At 40.3% G+C, this 18,715-nt stretch overlaps 1 protein-coding gene across 2 annotated transcripts in view; it reads right to left on the bottom strand.

The window, feature by feature from the left end:
- LOC149238954 (serine/threonine protein phosphatase 2A 55 kDa regulatory subunit B beta isoform-like) overlaps positions 1 to 16,877 on the bottom strand; it is a 356,970-nt gene extending 340,093 nt beyond the window's left edge. For both annotated transcript variants that reach the window (XM_089373252.1, XM_089373251.1), the window contains exon 1: positions 16,492 to 16,877. In XM_089373252.1, coding sequence (XP_089229378.1) covers positions 16,492 to 16,606 — 115 coding nt within the window. In that variant the 5' untranslated portion in view covers positions 16,607 to 16,877. The remainder of the gene's footprint in view (positions 1 to 16,491) is intronic.
- Positions 16,878 to 18,715: the final 1,838 nt, after the last annotated feature.

Raw genomic sequence — 18,715 nt, 5'->3', positions numbered from 1 at the left:
TGAAGGAAGACTTCATTTATTTCATCCACATATTTTAAAGGTAAATAACCAAGCAACATGTCCCTGTTAAATCCATTGTTTTCTTCAAAAAAAATCTCTTCTTCTTACAGCGACATTTTGTTCTATCATTAAATTGAAAATTCAATACTGTATACAAAATCAAAATGAACCAGATTCACTGCCTTAATTCCTGCTAACAGCTACAGAGTCTGAGCTTCTTTTTTGGCCTACTGTCAATAGTTTAGAGTAAGTTCCTGCTACAAATCTGTAGGGAACAAAGTCCTGCAAAAACCCTACTGTGCTCTATGTCAAATATAGCCAAATAGGATCAGCATACATACATTGTTTGAGTGATCTATTTCAAACTTTCAGGACATCATTTAGGACTATTTTGATGGATCATTGCTACTATTTTGATGGATCATTGCTAATTTAATTTGTTTCAATTTTTTTTGTGCCCAGGTTTAAACTTTAAATTCAAGCTCAAAGTTTAAAACAAAATGCCAAGGATTTTGGACGCTATGTGGGAGTTTGGTGAGCCTGATACTACACCCGAAACTGGGGGGATCAATAGAATGTATTTGACTTGCAAGTTGTGTGGCAAGCATATGTCAGGAGGCATCAACAGATTAAAATTCCATTTGGGGCAAATTCCAAGGCAAAATGTTGAACTTTGCACAAATACAACTCCAGAAATCATCCGACGGGCCATTCAATCATTGATGGATAAAGAGGACGGAAAAGACACCAGGGCAGCACTAAAAAACCAACTTGTAGGGGGCTCAAGAGTGGGGGGAATTGAGAGTGGCAATGCTTCTACAGCGGCATCACCTTTCTCACCCATGGGTACTCATCCTTCTATCTCATCTTTTTTTGTTCCTAGAACAACAGCTAGTTCACAACCTGAGATCAAATCATCAATGAAAAAAAAGGAAAAGTCAGAAGCTGACAAGTTGGTCAGTATGTGTCTTCTATGGAGTGATGTTCCTTTCAACATCGCCAAGACAAACCCATTCTACCAGCCTATGTTTGATACTGTTGTTGTCGTTGGCCCAGGGTACAAAGCCCCCACCTTTGCAGAATTGAGAGGGCCTCTTCTTCAAGATGAAAAGACTGATTGCACTGCTAGACTGGCAGAGTTTAGGGCATCATGGGAACACGCTGGATGCACAGTCATGTCAGATGGTTGGACTGACCAGAAGGGTAGGATCCTTCTTAACTTCTTGGTTAGTTGTCCCAAGGGGACAATGTTTATGAAATCTGTTGATGCATCTGCACACATTAAAGATGCACGTACATTATGTGAGTTGTTGGACATCTTCATTCAGGAAGTAGGCTCAAGCAATGTTGTCCAAGTCATAATGGACAACGTTGCAAATTATGTTGCAGCTGGCAAGATGCTTATGGAGAGGTATCCTAACTTGTTTTGGACACCTTGTGCTGCTCACTGCATTGACTTGATGTTGGAGGATATAGGTAAGATTCCTACTGTGAGGGATATTGTTGAATCATCCAAGAGCATAACAAAATTTATATATAATCATGCATCTGTGCTTAGCTTGATGAGAAGATTCACCAAGAACAAAGAGTTGGTGCGGCCTGCCATTACACGATTTGCCACTACTTTCATATCTCTTCAGTCTCTGTTGAATTCTATGTGGGATGTGAAGAGCATGTTTCTCTCAGCGGATTGGTGTTCTTTATCTATTAGCCGCAAACCGAAGGGAGTGGGCATATGCAGACTAGTTTCATATGATCAGAGCTTTTGGGCAGGAGTAGAGGAGGTGTGTGCCATTTCAGAACCTTTGGTAAGGGTTTTTCGGTTGGTTGATAGAGACAAGCCCGCAATGGGCTACTTGTATGAGGCCATGGATAGGGCCAAAGAAGCCATCCGTGCTTATTATGCAAATAAGGGAGACGAGGGGTTAGAGAAACAACAGGTCATATGGAGAGTGATTGATCAGCGATGGAACAATACCCTCCATCGCCCCATTCATGTTGCAGGTGTCTACCTCAACCCTGCATTTTCTTACGCTTGTGGTTTGAGATTTGATACCGAGGTGATGGATGGATTCTTCACTTGTGTCGAGAGGATGGTGTCATCTGAGCAAGAACGTGAGGAGATTTCTAAAGAAATGGAGGTCTATAGGATGGGAGGTGGCACATTTGGTTTTAACATGGCTATTAAGAATAGGACGACCAAAATGCCAGGTAAGCTTCAGTTTGTTTCAAACTTTCAAGTTTAGAATTTCAATGTTTTTTTTATGTTTCTCATTTTTCTTTTAACTGGTAGATGCTTGGTGGACAAGCTATGGTGCCAGAGTACCCCATCTCCAAAAGCTTGCCATTCGAGTGCTTAGCCAAACATGCAGTTCCTCTTGGTGTGAGCGCAATTGGAGTGTATTTGACAAAATACACTCCAAAAAGCGCAACAGGTAAAAAGATTTCAAATTAAATTTTTTGAATTCATTTGATTAATTTTAATATTTAAATTTTCTAAGTACTAATTTACAATCTATGACCCTAATACAGATTAGAGTCCCAACGCCTCAATGACATGGTCTACGTCTACTACAATCTTCGATTGTGGGTGAGACAGCTTCAGAAACCTAATGATGTGGAAGCCATCTCATAGGACAATATTGATACCACCTCTTCATGGAGAGTCGAGACTGAGAGGCCGATCATGGACTCGATCCCGGATTGGTTAGGTGTGGATCTAGAGGATGTAGCAGTTGCAGAGGAGGGAGAGCCAGAGATAGAGGAGGAGGAGCAACATCAGGGTCAGCAGGCAGTAGCAGAGCTAGATGAGGGTGCTGAGGAGGAGGTGACACCATCTAGGATGGGCAGCAGCAGCAGCATAGCACAGAGGCCACCTCTTCCATCGACATTTAGAGGACGATTGAGTCCATTTCATTTTGTATCCCCAGGGGCAGGGTCTTCTTCCTCTAGAGGAAAAGGCAAAGTCATTCTCTATTCCCGTAAAAGGGGAAGAGGATCTCAGTGACTGATTACTTGATGACTTTTAGATGACTCATGATATACATTTATTATATTTTTTGTTGATATTTTGACTCTTGAGAGTTGAGACTCAGACAGGACTCAAAATTCACGAGTTGATTCACTATTTTGATATGTGATGTAGCATTATACTTCATATACATATTATATATTAGCTTTCTTTACATGTTTATGTGGAAATGCATTTATTTGATGTTGTGGATACTCTAGATGTTAAAAAAAATAATAAAAAAAATGAATACTTTTGTGTTTTTTTAATTTTGCCAACTTTTTCAAAAAACTCCCGACTTTGCCGAGTTTTTCAACTTTTGGACCCTTGCCGAATTAATCCTGACTTCGACTTTTTCCACATTGGAATGAATTGACTGCATTTACATATATCGATCCCTGTGCAATGAAAGAAAATAGTTATAGGCATGTGAGCTTAAACCCTAAAACATACATATACGTAGCTATGTGAGCAATTTATGTGAACAACCTAGGTTCCTCTCAACATCACGGCTGTGACCATAGCCCACAAATTTAAAGACAACTCTGTTGAACCAGTCATAGGAAGATGTGTGTCTCTTTATATATATATCGCATGGGATTGATGGGATATTGTTCCTTGATTGCCTTAGTTTCTACTGTACTAAATGATCTGGGAGTATCAAGACTCCTCTAGTAACTATCTAAACCATGGGAACGATCCGTAGGTAGACCTGTGTGAATTCTGGAAGATTAACCCCTATTTCCTGTAGATTACGCGTAAGAAGTCAGGCCTAATTACCGGGTAGATTCCCATGTGTTATAGAGGTCATTGCAGGCTTACGTATGCATATTACAGTGCACAGGGACATGTAGTTAGTAACTGAGCCTTCGTAAGTTGTCTTTCAGTTATGAATTATGAATCATGATTTATGTGACCAGTACCACTGACATGTATTTGAATTTTGTATGTACTATGCATGCTATAGATGAAGATCTATGTTTGAAATCAATAAATTTGTATCATTAATTAAAATTTGTGTAAGAAATATCTAATTTTTAATATATATATATATATATATATATTTTTAATAAAATAATATATAACGAATCCTATGTGTCCTGTTCCAGGGGGTCAACGTGTCTGAATCCGACACCACGAATCCCGAATCCTACAAATCCCAAATCCCCGTGTCAGGTGACTTAGACTTGAAGATATCATTGCAGTAGTTACATCTCTTTCTATCAAGGCTAAAGAAGAAGACTTGAAGCAGCAGCCATTACTCACTTTTGAAGTAGATCATTGTAGCAACTATCTCTCTCTTTTGACATTATTGAAGGCTTTTGTTCTTACTCACTCATCAACACTCAACATCAACATTCTTGAAGACATTCTTACGACAGCTTCTCTTCTTTGACAAGTAAGTACTTCACTAGACTCTATGTCTCATCCTCCCAGTCAAATAGCAGTGATCGAAATCTGAAGCACATATCTGAGCTCAGTAAACCTGTGATATTTTTGTTGGACCAAAAGACTGTGGGTGGGACCGAATTCAGGGAGATCATCTCCGTAATTAAAAGATTGAGACCTTTGTAGCTGATCCTTGTAGATTTGATGATGAATTTGGCTACTACAATATGGAAATATTTCAAGCCTAATCTTTGTAATAAGCATATTATCATCTCAAGGGTTAAACAAAGCCTGGAAAAGAAGTTCACTCATAATCTCTCCAAGACTCAAGTTGTAAAAGCAATCCAAGTTCTCTGAAATTTGGCATCTGAATTAAAATATCTGTGTAATATCCAAAGTTCACTATGACATAAGAACACTACAGAGGCTCCCTATGCGAAGAAAAAGGTATCTAAAGTTTTTGTGGAGGCATACGAACATCCTATTACTTAAAGACATTCAAAGCAAGTTTTCTCTGTGACCTATCTCTCAACAAGGCCGAACTTCTCTGTGACATATTACCTGTGCAAAAAGAGATTTGAATCTATGGATAAATATGCTAGAAGAGCCAAAGATTGTGGTTAGAGGGCCAAAAGTCTATACACTGTGATAGGAAGCCATCTCTGTGAATGGAGGCCGAAAAATCTGTGTATAATCTCTATAGTAAAGAAGTCGATTTACTGAAGCCCATTTCTATGCATAAAGATTATCATCTATGTATAAATGCAGACTATCATTGGGTGACATGTAAAGCCCTAAATTATCATTACATACACCAATTGTAAAGCCCTAAATTTAATCATTTATACAGAAATGAAGCCCTAAATTTATGAAGCAAGCAACCATTCTTGATTTTAGCAAATCATCAGCAAGTACTTACCTATAATCTAGATCACCGGATTCGTCCAAAAGCCCTCTCGAATCGCGAATCCAGTGAATCCGACACGATTCGCCATGGATTCGTGTCCAAACTTTATGACACGTCATGTCCCTTTATGACACGTCGTGTCCCTTTGTGACACGTCGTGTCCTAGAACGTGTCACGATTTGGCACAGCGTGTCGCGATTTTAAGAACGTGTCCTGTTTCTGGGACTCGTTTCCAACGCGGGTTAAAAGGGCGTGTTTTCTCGTTGACAGGTTCATTTTGCAAGTGATTTGGCAAGTGATTGTGCTGTTGCAGCAAGGAGCAGATTCTCAGCAAGGAGAATCGACCACCAAACGTCCACAGTCCACCAGGTAAGTAGTCCACCAGATAAAAGAGGTAGCGTGTATTGAATGGAATTGAGATTCAAATTAGTGGAAGATTTATATTCTTCTTTGGTAAAACTTTATTTCATGCCACCGGAAATCTTAGCGTGCTTCAGCTTGTTGAATCCTACCTACGTAACCTAGTAAACCTACCAATTACGCTGCAGTTCTTGAAGGATGTACCTATTACGCTACAGCCTGAGCCTACCTATTACGTAACTTATAGTTATAACTTTGTTACAGGTTCATAGATTCTGGTATTACTCATACCGTGCAGAAATTTAAGGTGCACATAATGATAAGGAATAGACTTCCGTTAGACGGTGGAAATATGATAAGGAATAGACTTCCGTTAAAAGTTAAAACTGTTGCAGTCAACACATCTCTCTCACTCCTTTACAACATATCTTAGTGCAGTTTATAACACAAGTGGTTATGGTGGATCAACCATATTGATATAACCCTAGCCTCAGCATTCAAATGTTACCTTAAATTGGTCACATCCCAAATTTATTTAGTGAACATATTATTTAATATTAAGTTATAAGCATTCTTGTGGTACTGTGTATAATACATTGAAATAAATACAAGAAGAGCACCTACAGCAGTGTGTTTATAAACTGTTTAATGAAATGTGCCACTGAAAACTCAGTTGCACATCATCTATGCAATAAATTGGTAACAAATTACAATTCAAATTAGTGTTGAAAGTTGGAGAAACCGTGGAAGTGGAAGCTATTTGAATTTTGTATGTACTATGCATGCTAATAGCTATAGATGAAGATCTATGTTTGAAATCAATAAATTTGTATCATTAATTAAAATTTGTGTAAGAAATATGATAATATCTATTTTTCATATATATATATATATATATATTAATAAAATAATATATAACGTGTCCTGTTCCGGGGGGTCAGCGTGTCCCGAATCCGACACCACAAATCCCGAATCCTACGTGTCCCGAATCCCCGTGTCAGGTGACTTAGCCTATAATTTTGTTTGGGGTGTTCCTGAACTTAATGAAATTGAAATTTTGTCTGATGGTGTTTCTGGGGCTGCTACTCCCGCTTCCATTACCAAAATGACCAAAACCTCCCAGCCAAACTGGGCACAATCTCGGTACCCAGCTCCAAAGTACTTCACAATTGAAGCACTCTGCCCCCGTGCCCAAAAACCCAAGAACAATTAAGGCTTCAGTCTCTTTCTCTGTCTGTGGCTCTCTGCTGTAATTTTCCTCCTTCCTGCAAGGTCCTCTCCCCTCTCTCAGTCGTACCCCTTTCCCTTTATATTTCTCTGAATCACCGTCTTTCTCCTCTTTTCTGTCTCTGTGTCTTTGTCCTGGTTGCGTGGAGCTCTGCATGCTTATAGATTTGATTGAGCCTTTATATAGATTTGATTGAGTAGGTTCACTCTTTTTAGAGGATAGGCTACGTAGGTTTTATTTGATTAGTTTACTTAATATTAACTTTATTTAAATATTTAATTAATTTAATTTACTTTATAATTTTAATTAAATTATATTATTATTTTATTTATTTAAACAAATATAGTTTGTAACTTAAATTATATTTTCTTTTGATTAAGGATTTATCATATATGTGTATATAAGGGTGGTATACATATCAAGTACCCAACTTGATATATTCATTATATTTTGATAAGTTAGAAATTTACTTCGATGATTGATTTATTAACTTAAGCTTAGATATTTTCCAATATTAGTTGGTATGTATACTATTGCAATACATGCGGGTCACGCGTATGTAGTTGTCATATGGATGCCTCGTATGCATGCTAATATTCACATTCTGTTTGTAATTGTATGTGGGTCATTACATGACAAAGCATGACAGAATTCGAAGACTAACCTAGCATTTGAAGCGAGTTGTTATCCCTTCGAGAAGCATCAGTTCGCTTGTAGAGGAAGACTAGCTAATGGGGGTTTGATATCCTGAGTGTGTAGATGTAAGGAGGGAGCAATCATGGAGGCACAAGTTACCCCTTTCCCAATCTGCTTTTTCCACCCCTTTAGTGCACATTTTACTTTTATGATTTGCCTTTTATTAGGTGCATAGCTTAGGAGCCCAAGCTTGCTTTTGAAATTTCCCATTATCCTTTTAAGATGAAGCAGTTTAATGCTCATCGAAGATGGGGCATACATGTGTTCCTTTCTTTAGATAAAATATTAAATGCTCGAGGAACTCGGTGATGGCTAATGAGGGGGTTAGAACTCACACTAGGATTTTTCCCATGCGCTAAACAAATGTCATAGCCATCTTTTGCATTTTGTATTTTTCTTTCATAGTGGCTTTCTATGCTTTTATCTTTATTTTAGTTGCATCAACCTCCAGGGGTAAGTTTTCGGGCCCAAACTCAAGGATGAGGATGAAGGGGGATGAGGATGAAGGGTGCCAATCCAATCACTAATGACCAACAACCCAAATAATGGAGATGAATAAGGGGGCAAGATGGGAAGTGGTAAGTATGGATTAACTTGGACACACTACTTCAATCAGTGCTTTTACAGTAGTTCTCTTCCTAATACCTTAAGGCCTCAGAGGAGGTCCAACCTCACTAGGGTCAAAGACTAAGCTCCCAAGTGAAGTAACGGAACAAGAATACAATCGAGATTGATCAATCATCCAGTTTACCGCATGATTTATATTGGTATGCCCATAACATTAAGTGAAAGTACACGATTACAAAAATGTTTAAGGTACCTATTGATGGATGACCCACCTTCCTTCGAGAAGGAATGCCAAATGGGAGAGAAATATGACCAGTGCAACAAGTGGAGGATTATGGTATCATTTTATGTGTTAATCATATAGGGTTGCTAGCTTGTTGGCTATCCAAGGAGGAGAAAATGTATGTCCTATGGGTTACCCATTTTTTGGTGGGTAATAGGGACTAAAGGGACAGGGAACAGTCGACCATTGAATGGCCTAGGACACCACATACACTATCATCCACATGGCCTACAGGGATTTGGGACTTGCAAGCCCTTTTGGTCTTGCAATGGTGTTGTCCAAGAAAAAATCAAGGGTACCTCTTAAGAGGTAACAGCTAGCTCCAACTATAAGACATGCTCTTTAAAGGATGATGTGAGAACCACAAAATCTCCACACCTCTATGCCTAAAACACTCACAATATTTGGCATTAAATACTAGGGAGGGATGAAGACACGAGGTCTTATACCTTCTTGAATAAGGAAATAAATTAATACAAAATGAATCTATAATCTAAGAAATGGAAATACCAACACTCAACTAAATGAAAACACACAAGAAAAAATGGATATTGAAGCTTACCAAAATTCCCATGATAGCATCAGATATTACTTGGATAGAACAATTCCAAAGTTTTCCCATTCACGAGTAAAGGCAACTTCTCTCCGTCCAAATGGCTAAGGTATAAAGAATTATTACCTGCAAGCTCCTCAATTTGATATGAGCCCAACCAAAGACTTTCGAACTTACCGTGGTTACCTGAATTCTCACCTTTCTTATTCCATAACAAGACCAAGTCACCCTTCTAAAAGTCGCATTGACAAGTCCTTTTGTCGAATTTCTTCTTAGTCTTTTCTTGGCTCTGAAAGAGATTATTAGAAGCACATCTTCTAGTGTAATCAAGCTCAAATAATTGGTTGATCCTATTACCTGCTCATATGTACATGGCAGGAAAGAAGGACCCCATTGCCCAATGGACAAGGCACATATCAAATTTTTGAAGATCAAAAGTCTAGCAAAGCATTTTGCCCCTTTTCTCTCTCTACTTTCTCTCTCTTCTTCTATGCAAATTTTGTACCCCCACGAGGGAATTGTAATAAATGACACTAGCATGATGAACTTATGTAATAGACTTAGACCCTTAGGACCCGGTTACTAAGGAAGTCACTCTAGAGTTTGTTTTTGACTTGACTAATTATTTTTGCTTTTCAATGACAAATAATTAGTCGAGTTTTTCCACTCATAACCTCCAAAGTTGGAGTGCATCTTAATAGTTGGGCCTGAGTGATTCTAAGTCTAAGGTCAATGTATATTACCATGCTAGGCATTTCCCAAAGTCTTATGGAATTTGACTAGGTATTTTTAAGAATTTTTAATAATTGAAAATTTCCCTCATAGCATAGATTTTTAACTAAATTGTATGTCATAATGTAAAGAGTGGCACTAGGAAATGTTGTATGGCATGCGAGTACTCAAAATTCATACTTACAGTACCAACATTATCCTAGTACCCACTTTGGAGTGCAAAAGAAAAATATTTCCCCATGGAATTTCACTTTTACTCATAAAAGTGGGAAAAAGTCAAGGAAAATCAGTAATTAATAATCTGGGAGCATGTGGGGAATATGTCCTTGGGCACATAAATGCACTAACATTTAAGTCAAGTGATGTGGCATTCCAAGGTTAATCCAAAGGCAGATTTGTAGGCCAAGTAAGCCCACAAGTTAAGGATCAGTTGAGGCGGCCACCAAACCGAGACAAGTTGCTCCATCCAAGGAGGTCAAGTTCCTCCTTCACAATAGGCCAAGTTACTGTTTATGTTCCCCACAAATTATAGAATGAGTTGGAGGGGGGGATCATTGTTAACTCCTCCATATCTCCACCTATTCACACAAGATAACACTCAACTAGCAAAAGGCGATATGCAAGAGCCTCCACGCAATCCCTTTGAACAGTTGTTTGCACACATGTTAATGGCTGTGTTTACTTGGAGATTCACCACGACTTGAGTGGGAGTTCTCTTTTCCAACACTCCCACTCATTCCACACATGGAAGCCTTCTAATATGCACTACTCCTCTTGAGATCTACATTATTCCTAGAGACTGATATGCACAGCCAACTGCTACAGCCACTTGTGGAATTCGACTTGCATTGGGTTTTGCCATCAAGAAGACACTTGGAGACTCTCTTCTCATTGGGATCTTCTCCCAAAATTGTATAAATGAAACCCCTCTCTCCCATTGCAAGAGGGTTGGAAGCTTGAACTTGGGGAACCTCTGTCAATATTATTTCGTGCTTGTTCATATCATTCAATAAACAAAGATTTTGGAGGTCTAATGGTGCAAGATTTGTGTGGTGTGCATTGAGTTTATTGGAGGTAACTTGTATGTGTTTCTAATGTTGAATTTTCTTTCAATTTTGTAGCTTAGGCCCTAGCTAGGTGTAATATTCCTAAGGGAAAATTAGCAGTGATAAACAAAGCATTGAGATGTACATGCAATACAAAATCCACACATAAAATTAAACATCTAAAAATACACCAAAATTTGTGCCAAACTAAGCCATTTCCATTATAAATCAGATGGGGTACAATATGAGTATGGAGTGAATACACCTAAGTTTGCCAAAGGCAAGCTAACAAGCCCCAGGTGATGAAAACAACTGCCTGGATGCTGGAAGGATAGTCCCCATAATGTTCTACGATGGCACTGGAAAAACTACACTGTTGGCTGGATGGATCTGTTGTTTGGGCCTCCTCTAGTGCTCAAAAAATACTCGGAAATTAACCCCGTTCTCCTCTCAAATAACCCACCAAAACCCAGAAAGGGTTTGGCCTAGTTCTGACCCAAAAATTTACCCCCAATTTCCACGTGCTCCTCCAATAACTGGGAAATTCGGCCCACCTGAAGAAATCACTGCTCAGCCCTCCAAAAATGATGACAAATGCTAGCAAAGTTTCCCTCTGAATGCCTCCATCAAATCCAACTCCATTCAGCCCCAAATGCCCATCCTTTCAACTCCCACGTGTGGCTCAGGAATAGCCTTTGCGCATGCGCATGCACATGCAGTCTCTAAAAAGGTGATGAAGCTACAGCAAAAACCCCACAGGAACGTGCCCAATTAGCACCCCAAATCTTCAGCAATTTGTGGTCCAATCCTTCCCCTGAAATCCCGGCAAAAACATTGCTCCGCAACTGCCTCTCCCAAAAAGTGTGTATTCCCTTACCACACCCATTCTGCTGAGAAAAGCTCACGAATTGGCTTGGATAATCACCGGAATAGCTCTGCAATCTGAAATGGAACTCCTCCTAGGGATGACACTCGAAGTCCACTGAAGGTAAGGTGAGATTTTCGCTTGGAAATCTCGTGTGTTGAACAGTACTCTGTTGACCCAGCTAAACAGTTGAGCAAACAATGGTTTGGTTGTCAAATGAGCAAAAGTCCCAAAATTTGTGCTTCTACTCCTATTTATAATTTTTTCCTCCTCTTCCCTTGTGGGTTGGACCCCATCGACTTCTTTTTTCCCTCTTCCCTTTCCAAATCGAGCTCTCCGAGGGGTGTGTATTCCCACGTGGAGTGGCCCCCACCTTCCACAAGCTCCACGATTTTCCTTTTGCCTCTATAGTGGGGCCCCTTCTCACCAAAAATTAAATCTCCTTTAGCTTTTCCCATTTTTCCTAAGTTGTGAGCCAAAAATTTAATATACTTAGGCAAAATTGCAAAATTGGTGTAGCTGTTTGGTAATTTTAACTAGGGAGAATATCACAGTCCTCCACTCCCAAATGTTGCTTGTCCCTAAGCAACTGCAATTCCGGGTGTTGTAGAATATGCTCACCCTCCCATGTGGCATCCTCATCCGGCAAGTTCCTCCATCGCACCAAATACCACCAAATGGTCCTACTCCTCAAACTCCTCTCCCGAGTCTCCAAAATGGCCTCCACCTCAAGTACTAAATGCCCCTCATCATCCGGGGGGGGTAGTTCAATAGTTGCAGTCACATGTTGCCCCAATACCTTCTTGAGGCATGAGACATGGAAGACGTTGTGTGCCTTGCTTCCGGGTGGAAGCTCCAGTTCATACGCCACTTCTCCAATCCACCTTATCACCTTGTAAGGCCCATAGAAACGTGGTTGTAGCTTGTTGGCACCCTTTTGCTTCAGTGTGGACTACCTATATGGTTGGAGGCGCAAAAAGACTAGGTCCTCCAACTCAAAATGCCTCTCAACTCTGTGTTTGTCTGCATATACCTTCTGCTGATTTTGGGCGATCTATAGGTTGTCTTTGAGGGCCTTAAGGATGTTTTGGCTCTCCTAAATCCAATCCCTGGCCCTTGGGACCCTGCTATCTCCAAAAACTAGGTCAGCAAAAGATAAAGCATCATACCCATATAAAGCACAGAAAGGTGACATACCGATGGACATATGGTAGGTAGTATTGTAGCAATACTCCCCCAGGTGCAACCACCTCATCCAAGCTCGTTGTTGCCTTTTCATGTAGTTCCGCAAGTATCCCTCCAGCGATTTGTTGACTGTCTCGGTCTGCCCATCCGTCTGAGGGTGGTAGATAGCACTGGGAGTGAGCTCAGTGCCCACCAACCTGAAAAGCTCCTGCCAAAAAGCCACCATGAAACAATTATCCCTATCACTGACTATGGTCTTGGGAAGACCATGCAACAAGAAAACCTCCCTGAAAAATAGCTTTGCTACTTGTGAAGCAGAGTACCTGGCAGGGATAGCAAAGAAATGGGCATACTTCGTCAAACTGTCCACCGCCACGTATATGTAATCATAGCCCTGCACCATGGGAAGTCTTGTGATAAAGTCCATCGAGATGCTCTCCCATTTCCCCTCCAGAATGGGAATTGACTGTGGTAACCCAACAAGATGGGTCAACTCCCCCTTGTTTCTCTTGCATGCCTCACACTCTTGCACATGCCTAAACATGTGTCCCTTGAGGCCCTTCCACGTGAAACGCTACCTAAATGTCTGGTAGGTCTTCAGGAATCCCTGGTGCCCTGATAGTGGCGAATCATGTGTTGCACGGAGGATCCTCTCCCTCAACTACGAACCAGGTACCAAATATATGCGCCCCTTGTAATAAATGACATCGGCCATCACTTGGCAGCGCTTATCCCCATGAGTACCCTCCAAGATCTTCAAGATCTCGCACGCCCATTGATCCTTGAAGTACTCCACCAAAAGTCGTGCCTTCCAATCATGGCAGATGCTCATGAGTGAAAATGTCGTGGGCCTCCTAGATAGGGCATCTGGCACCACGTTATGCATTCCCTTGACATACTCTGTGTCAAAGTCGTAAGCCCGAATGCTGCTGACCCACTTCTGTTGTCTATCATTGAGGCCTTTCTACCCCAGAAAGTGGTGAAGATTGTTGTGATCAGTCTTCACTCTGAACTTGTCACCCACCAAGTATTGTCGGGATTTGGCCAACGCATGCATGATGGCCAGCATCTCCTTGTCATAGATCGAGTACAACCCCTCATGACTAAGGAGATTCTAACTCTCAAAAGCTACCGGGTGTGACAATACAACGCCAATGCCTTCACCTGATGCATCGCACTCCAAGGTGAACGGCTATGTAAAATCGGGTAGTGCCAACACCGGACAACTGCTCGTCACCTTCTTGAGGTGCTCAAATGCTACCTGTGCCCTGTCCATCCATGCAAATGCCCCCTTCTTGGTCAGATCTGTGAGGAGTGCTGCTAGTTGTGAGAAGCCCTTAACGAACTTCATGTAATACGTGCACACTACAGATGCCCACAAATCCCCTCAGCTCAGTCATATTCTGGGGGACTTGCCAATCCCAGATGGCTCTAATATTCTCCTCATGCACTCGCACTCCATCCTCTCCAATAATATGCCCCATGTAAAGCATCTTCGTCAACCCAAACTCGCACTTGGACAGCTTCGCATAGAATTGTTTCCCCTCCAAAATACTAAGCACCTCCTCTAGATGTTGTAGGTGCTCCTCCCATGTCCTGTTGTAGATCAATATATCGTCGAAGAACACCAACAAAAATCTGCGCAATTGCTTGCGGAACATGTGGTTCATGCAAGACTGGAAGGTAGCAGGAGCATTTTTAAAATCTGCGCAATCACCTGTTTTTAAAATTCTTTTCAATTTAATAATTAAATGTAAATAAATTCGTTACCTTTTCATTGCAAGGAAGTACAGGATGTAATCTTTGCTGGTACCTTCACTTTTGTTGTCCTGATAAGGTAAAGGTCTTTTTGTTGCAACCATCTTCTTTCTTTGAAGCCGGTTTTACAGGAAATCATTACTTATTCGTAGAAACTTGAACTTTTGCTTGCAAGAGTCTGAACTTCACTTACATGAATCTGAATTTTGCTTGCAGGGGTTTGGATTTTGGTTACAAGAAAACTTTGAACTCATTGCTTAATATTACAGAAATCTTTCCTTATTTACAGGAATTATGAAAAGAGACATTTCTCTTATTAATACCATTTAACATTTCCACAATTGATATCGAATGTAAATTCTCTTTAATCCAGCTTCCTAACAAAGATAATCAGTCATAAAAGATAATCTTTTTTCCAATAAATATTGAAAGTTCTTTAAGCTCAGAGATCCCTATAATTAAAGGTTTTTACAAAAAACTATTTTGGTTCTATTTTTATAGGAATTGAGAATAAATATTTCCAGAAATTCCTATATCTACAGGAATGTACAGCATTTCAATTCTGTATTTACAGTAAACAATTTTTACATTGTTTTTGAAAGTGAGAGGCTCTTTCTCTGAGTGACTGCCATTTATTACCAAACTATAATATTTATATCTTTAGAACACTATCCAGTGGAATTTTCTCGAGCTCGGAATGGTTGATGCTTGCCGGTATTTTCAATTTTAAAGAGTCTGAAAAACTTAAAGAAAACTCAACTACTATCCTATGGATTTTTCTTGAGCCCAGGATGGTTGATGCTCGTCAGTATTTTCAATTTTAGAGAGTCTGAAAAACCTAAAGAAAACTCTACAAAGTTCATTTTCCATTATTTAATCTATCAAAGCCGGATAAAGGAATAAACCTAAAATTGATAGACATCCTTCTCATTGTTTAATGAGCATCAGAAGGAACAGAGTTAGCTCATTATTTCAAAAATGTCCATCTCTGCATGCTAAAAATGTGAAACAAAATCATCCCTAGAAATTGGTTGATGATACGACTTTAGCCTATGACTATTGACTATAAATGAAATGTTTGATTCATCAATTGTTTTTATTTCTACAGCACCATTATCAAACACATTTTGAATTTCATATGGTCTTAACCAATTAGTAGTAAACTTACTCTGGAAGTCTTTAAACCTTGAGTCAAATAATAGGGCCCAATCTCCAGTTTTGAATTCCTTCTTCTTTATGAATCTATCATGCCATTTAGCTCTCTGCCGCTGTATAAGAGTGGCCTTCTGCAGAGACTGACCAATGTTCAACTCCTCGCACGCATGCTCTTCCCATGAGTTGGGCCTGCTGGTTGCAGCTTGTGACTCTGCGGCCTTTGTTTGGATATGTTCCTTCTTAGACCTTGCCACAGTAGTGTCTTCTTGGGGTTTTGGGGCACAAAAGTCATAGTCCTAATTGAACATGGCAAGCTAGGTCTACATGATGGGAAGAATGAGTTGGATCAATTGTAAGCTAAGCACTTATTCTCTCAAGTTTTCACAAGTTAAAAATTGCAGTGCAGCTTCATTCCATTATATTGGCGACCATGTGACAAGTAAAATGTTGTTTGAAGCATTCAAGGCTTCAAATTCGACAATGCAAAGCTGCTTGTATTTGAACTTACCATGTATTTTATTTCCAGTAATATAATTGCGTTTGCCAAAAGTTCTTTTCCAGCTAAAATAAGTTGGCAAAATTAGCCATGACACGTGGAGCAGAAAACAGGTCGTCAGATCAGAGCAGAACCAAAGCTTAGACAGAACTGCTCGGGCGGAAAAAATGACGGTTGTCTGGCGGAGATCATGAGTTCAATTCTTAATAGTAATGCATAATTAAGGGGAAGAAGAATAGTGAATTATGCATACATACATACCTTCTTGAATATCTTCGCCGGCTTTGTGCTCGCGAAAGACTTGAGAAAATTTCCATTCATTCAGCGGAAGGAGGCCGCTGTTCCCATCTTCGTCTCCCTCTCCCCGGTAGCTCATGACTTTGCCACTCTTCCTTTTCCACGGATGACGCTTACCTTTACACTCTCTCCCCCTGCCCTCCTTCTTCTCTCATCAATGACCCGACGACGCCTTCACACTGCGCACTCTAAATCTGCGAACCGTCATTTCTTGCCACCCGCCATCCTCCACAATATTCGATCTCTGTTCCTCCTCCAATACCATGTAAACCAGAAGAAAAATTGGTGGCTGCCCTCGACGACTCTTTTCCTTTTTCTCTTCTATTTGCGTGCGTCTGATAGCTATAACAAAAGAAATTGGCATTACGTGGATTAAGGTAAAAGGAGTGCTGTGCTGTGTAAAATGGAGCAAGTGCGGTAAAGAGAAAATAAGGGGCAAGTAAAACAAGAAAAGCAGTGAAGCTTCTTTTATATGTTTATTTTGTTACTGCAATGTTATGTAAAGAAGAGGCAAGTGCAGTAAAAGAGAAAGTAAGGGGTAAGTAAAACAAGAAAAGCAGTGAAGCTTTTGCATGTTTATTTTGTTGGTTAGATATACTATACAAAAATAGAGAAATAGGTGATTTTAGAATTACATAAATTGAGCATTATAACTAGTATAGCTGGCCGAGTTGTGGTTGGTGAATGTTGATAATATTATAATGGTTGTGCCAAACCCCCTTGCACTAACAGTGAGTAAGGTGATACGTCAAAACCTTGTGAATGGAACCACACTGCCATCTCCACAAACACCCTATGAATTCAGTGATTGCAGAGAAGTGTTCAGGTCCCGCTAAGGGCGAGCACCAAACCGCTTCTTCCCCACATGTTGTAGATAGTATAATCATTGTTGTCGTTGGTAATGAAGCCAGAGAAGTTAACAGCGCAACTAATACAGCTTTCCCCATCAAGGGTTTGCTCATGAATGGAAGAAAACTTGCAGCTATGGAGCGACAGCACTATAAAGGAGAAGATGAGGTTACGGTGCAAGAGGCTACAGTTGCGGAGAAAGTGTCCTTGCTAAAAACCGTCGCTGGTGCGGAAGCTCTGTTTCAAAAGGGTTGTATATGTAAGAGTCCCTTCCAGATCTCAGTCAAAATGGTGTCTGAACACTCTTTACTTTTTTTGGGTGAGATCTATGAATCTCATAAGGGACCTCAAACTTTTGTTGGAGCTCAAATTAGGGTTTCCTCATGGGGTTCAACGCCTCCTTTATGAAGGTAAGCAATTAGAAGATCCTCTTCCTATCTCTTATTATCATATTTGTAAGGATTCCATTGTGCTTTTGACTCTCCGTTTGCGAGGGGGTGCTTTGGGGAAACCCTCCTCCTCCCAGGCTTTCTCATATAGAGATGCAGTTCGTAATCAGACTCCCCAGGGTGTTCATCCTCCTTCAACCAATGCACCAACTCCAGGCAAAGCAATTCCTTCCCAAGATGCACCTAGTCTGTTTATTGTGGAAAAATCGGAGGATATTCCCTCAGTTGACATTTCCCATCCAGATCTGAAATATCTTCATGAGCTATTGGCAGAGCATGGCTTGATTTGTTGTTTCAATGGGTTGTGGCCTCGAACAACATATCTTTACAAATGGATACACTCTAATTGGACCAAATCCTGCAAGGTTCTCTTTTGTTCTAAGGGCTTCTTCATAGTTGTGTTTGCTTGCTGGGAAGATTACCAGAGTGTTATATCTAAGGGCCCATGGTTCAGTAGAAAAGCAAGGCTTTTCAAGACCGCTTTGGTTCCCATATTTTGATCCCTCTATGTTGGTAATTACAAAGCTCCCCATTTGTGTCTGGCTTCCAAACTTGTCAACTCATCTATGGGATGATTCAGTGTTTACAAGCATCGGAAACACCCTAGGTTGTTTCCTAGCCACAAATCTTACGCGAGGCTAAAGTGGAGTTCATACTTTCGGTAGGATCTGTGTAGAACTCGACATAAGTAAAGTCTTGTTAGACAAAATCAACATGAAAGTAGGTGATTTCCACTGGACCCAGCTCCTCGACTACAAGAACGTGACTTTTCATTGTCGCCTCTGCCATCAAATAGGACACCTATAGAACTCTTGCACTCAAAAGCCAGTAAAATAGAAGACTAAATCTAAGGTTCGGAAGCCATGTAACCCGTCCCCTGTGAAGGAAGA

This window comes from Pinus tabuliformis, chromosome 8 (assembly GCF_031772625.1).
Source record: "Pinus tabuliformis cultivar Carrire ecotype Pingquan chromosome 8, CPIR1, whole genome shotgun sequence".
Taxonomy (NCBI): Eukaryota; Viridiplantae; Streptophyta; class Pinopsida; order Pinales; family Pinaceae; genus Pinus; species Pinus tabuliformis.
Note: the sequence above shows the minus strand (reverse complement) of the source record. Positions and strands in the feature narration are given on the sequence as shown.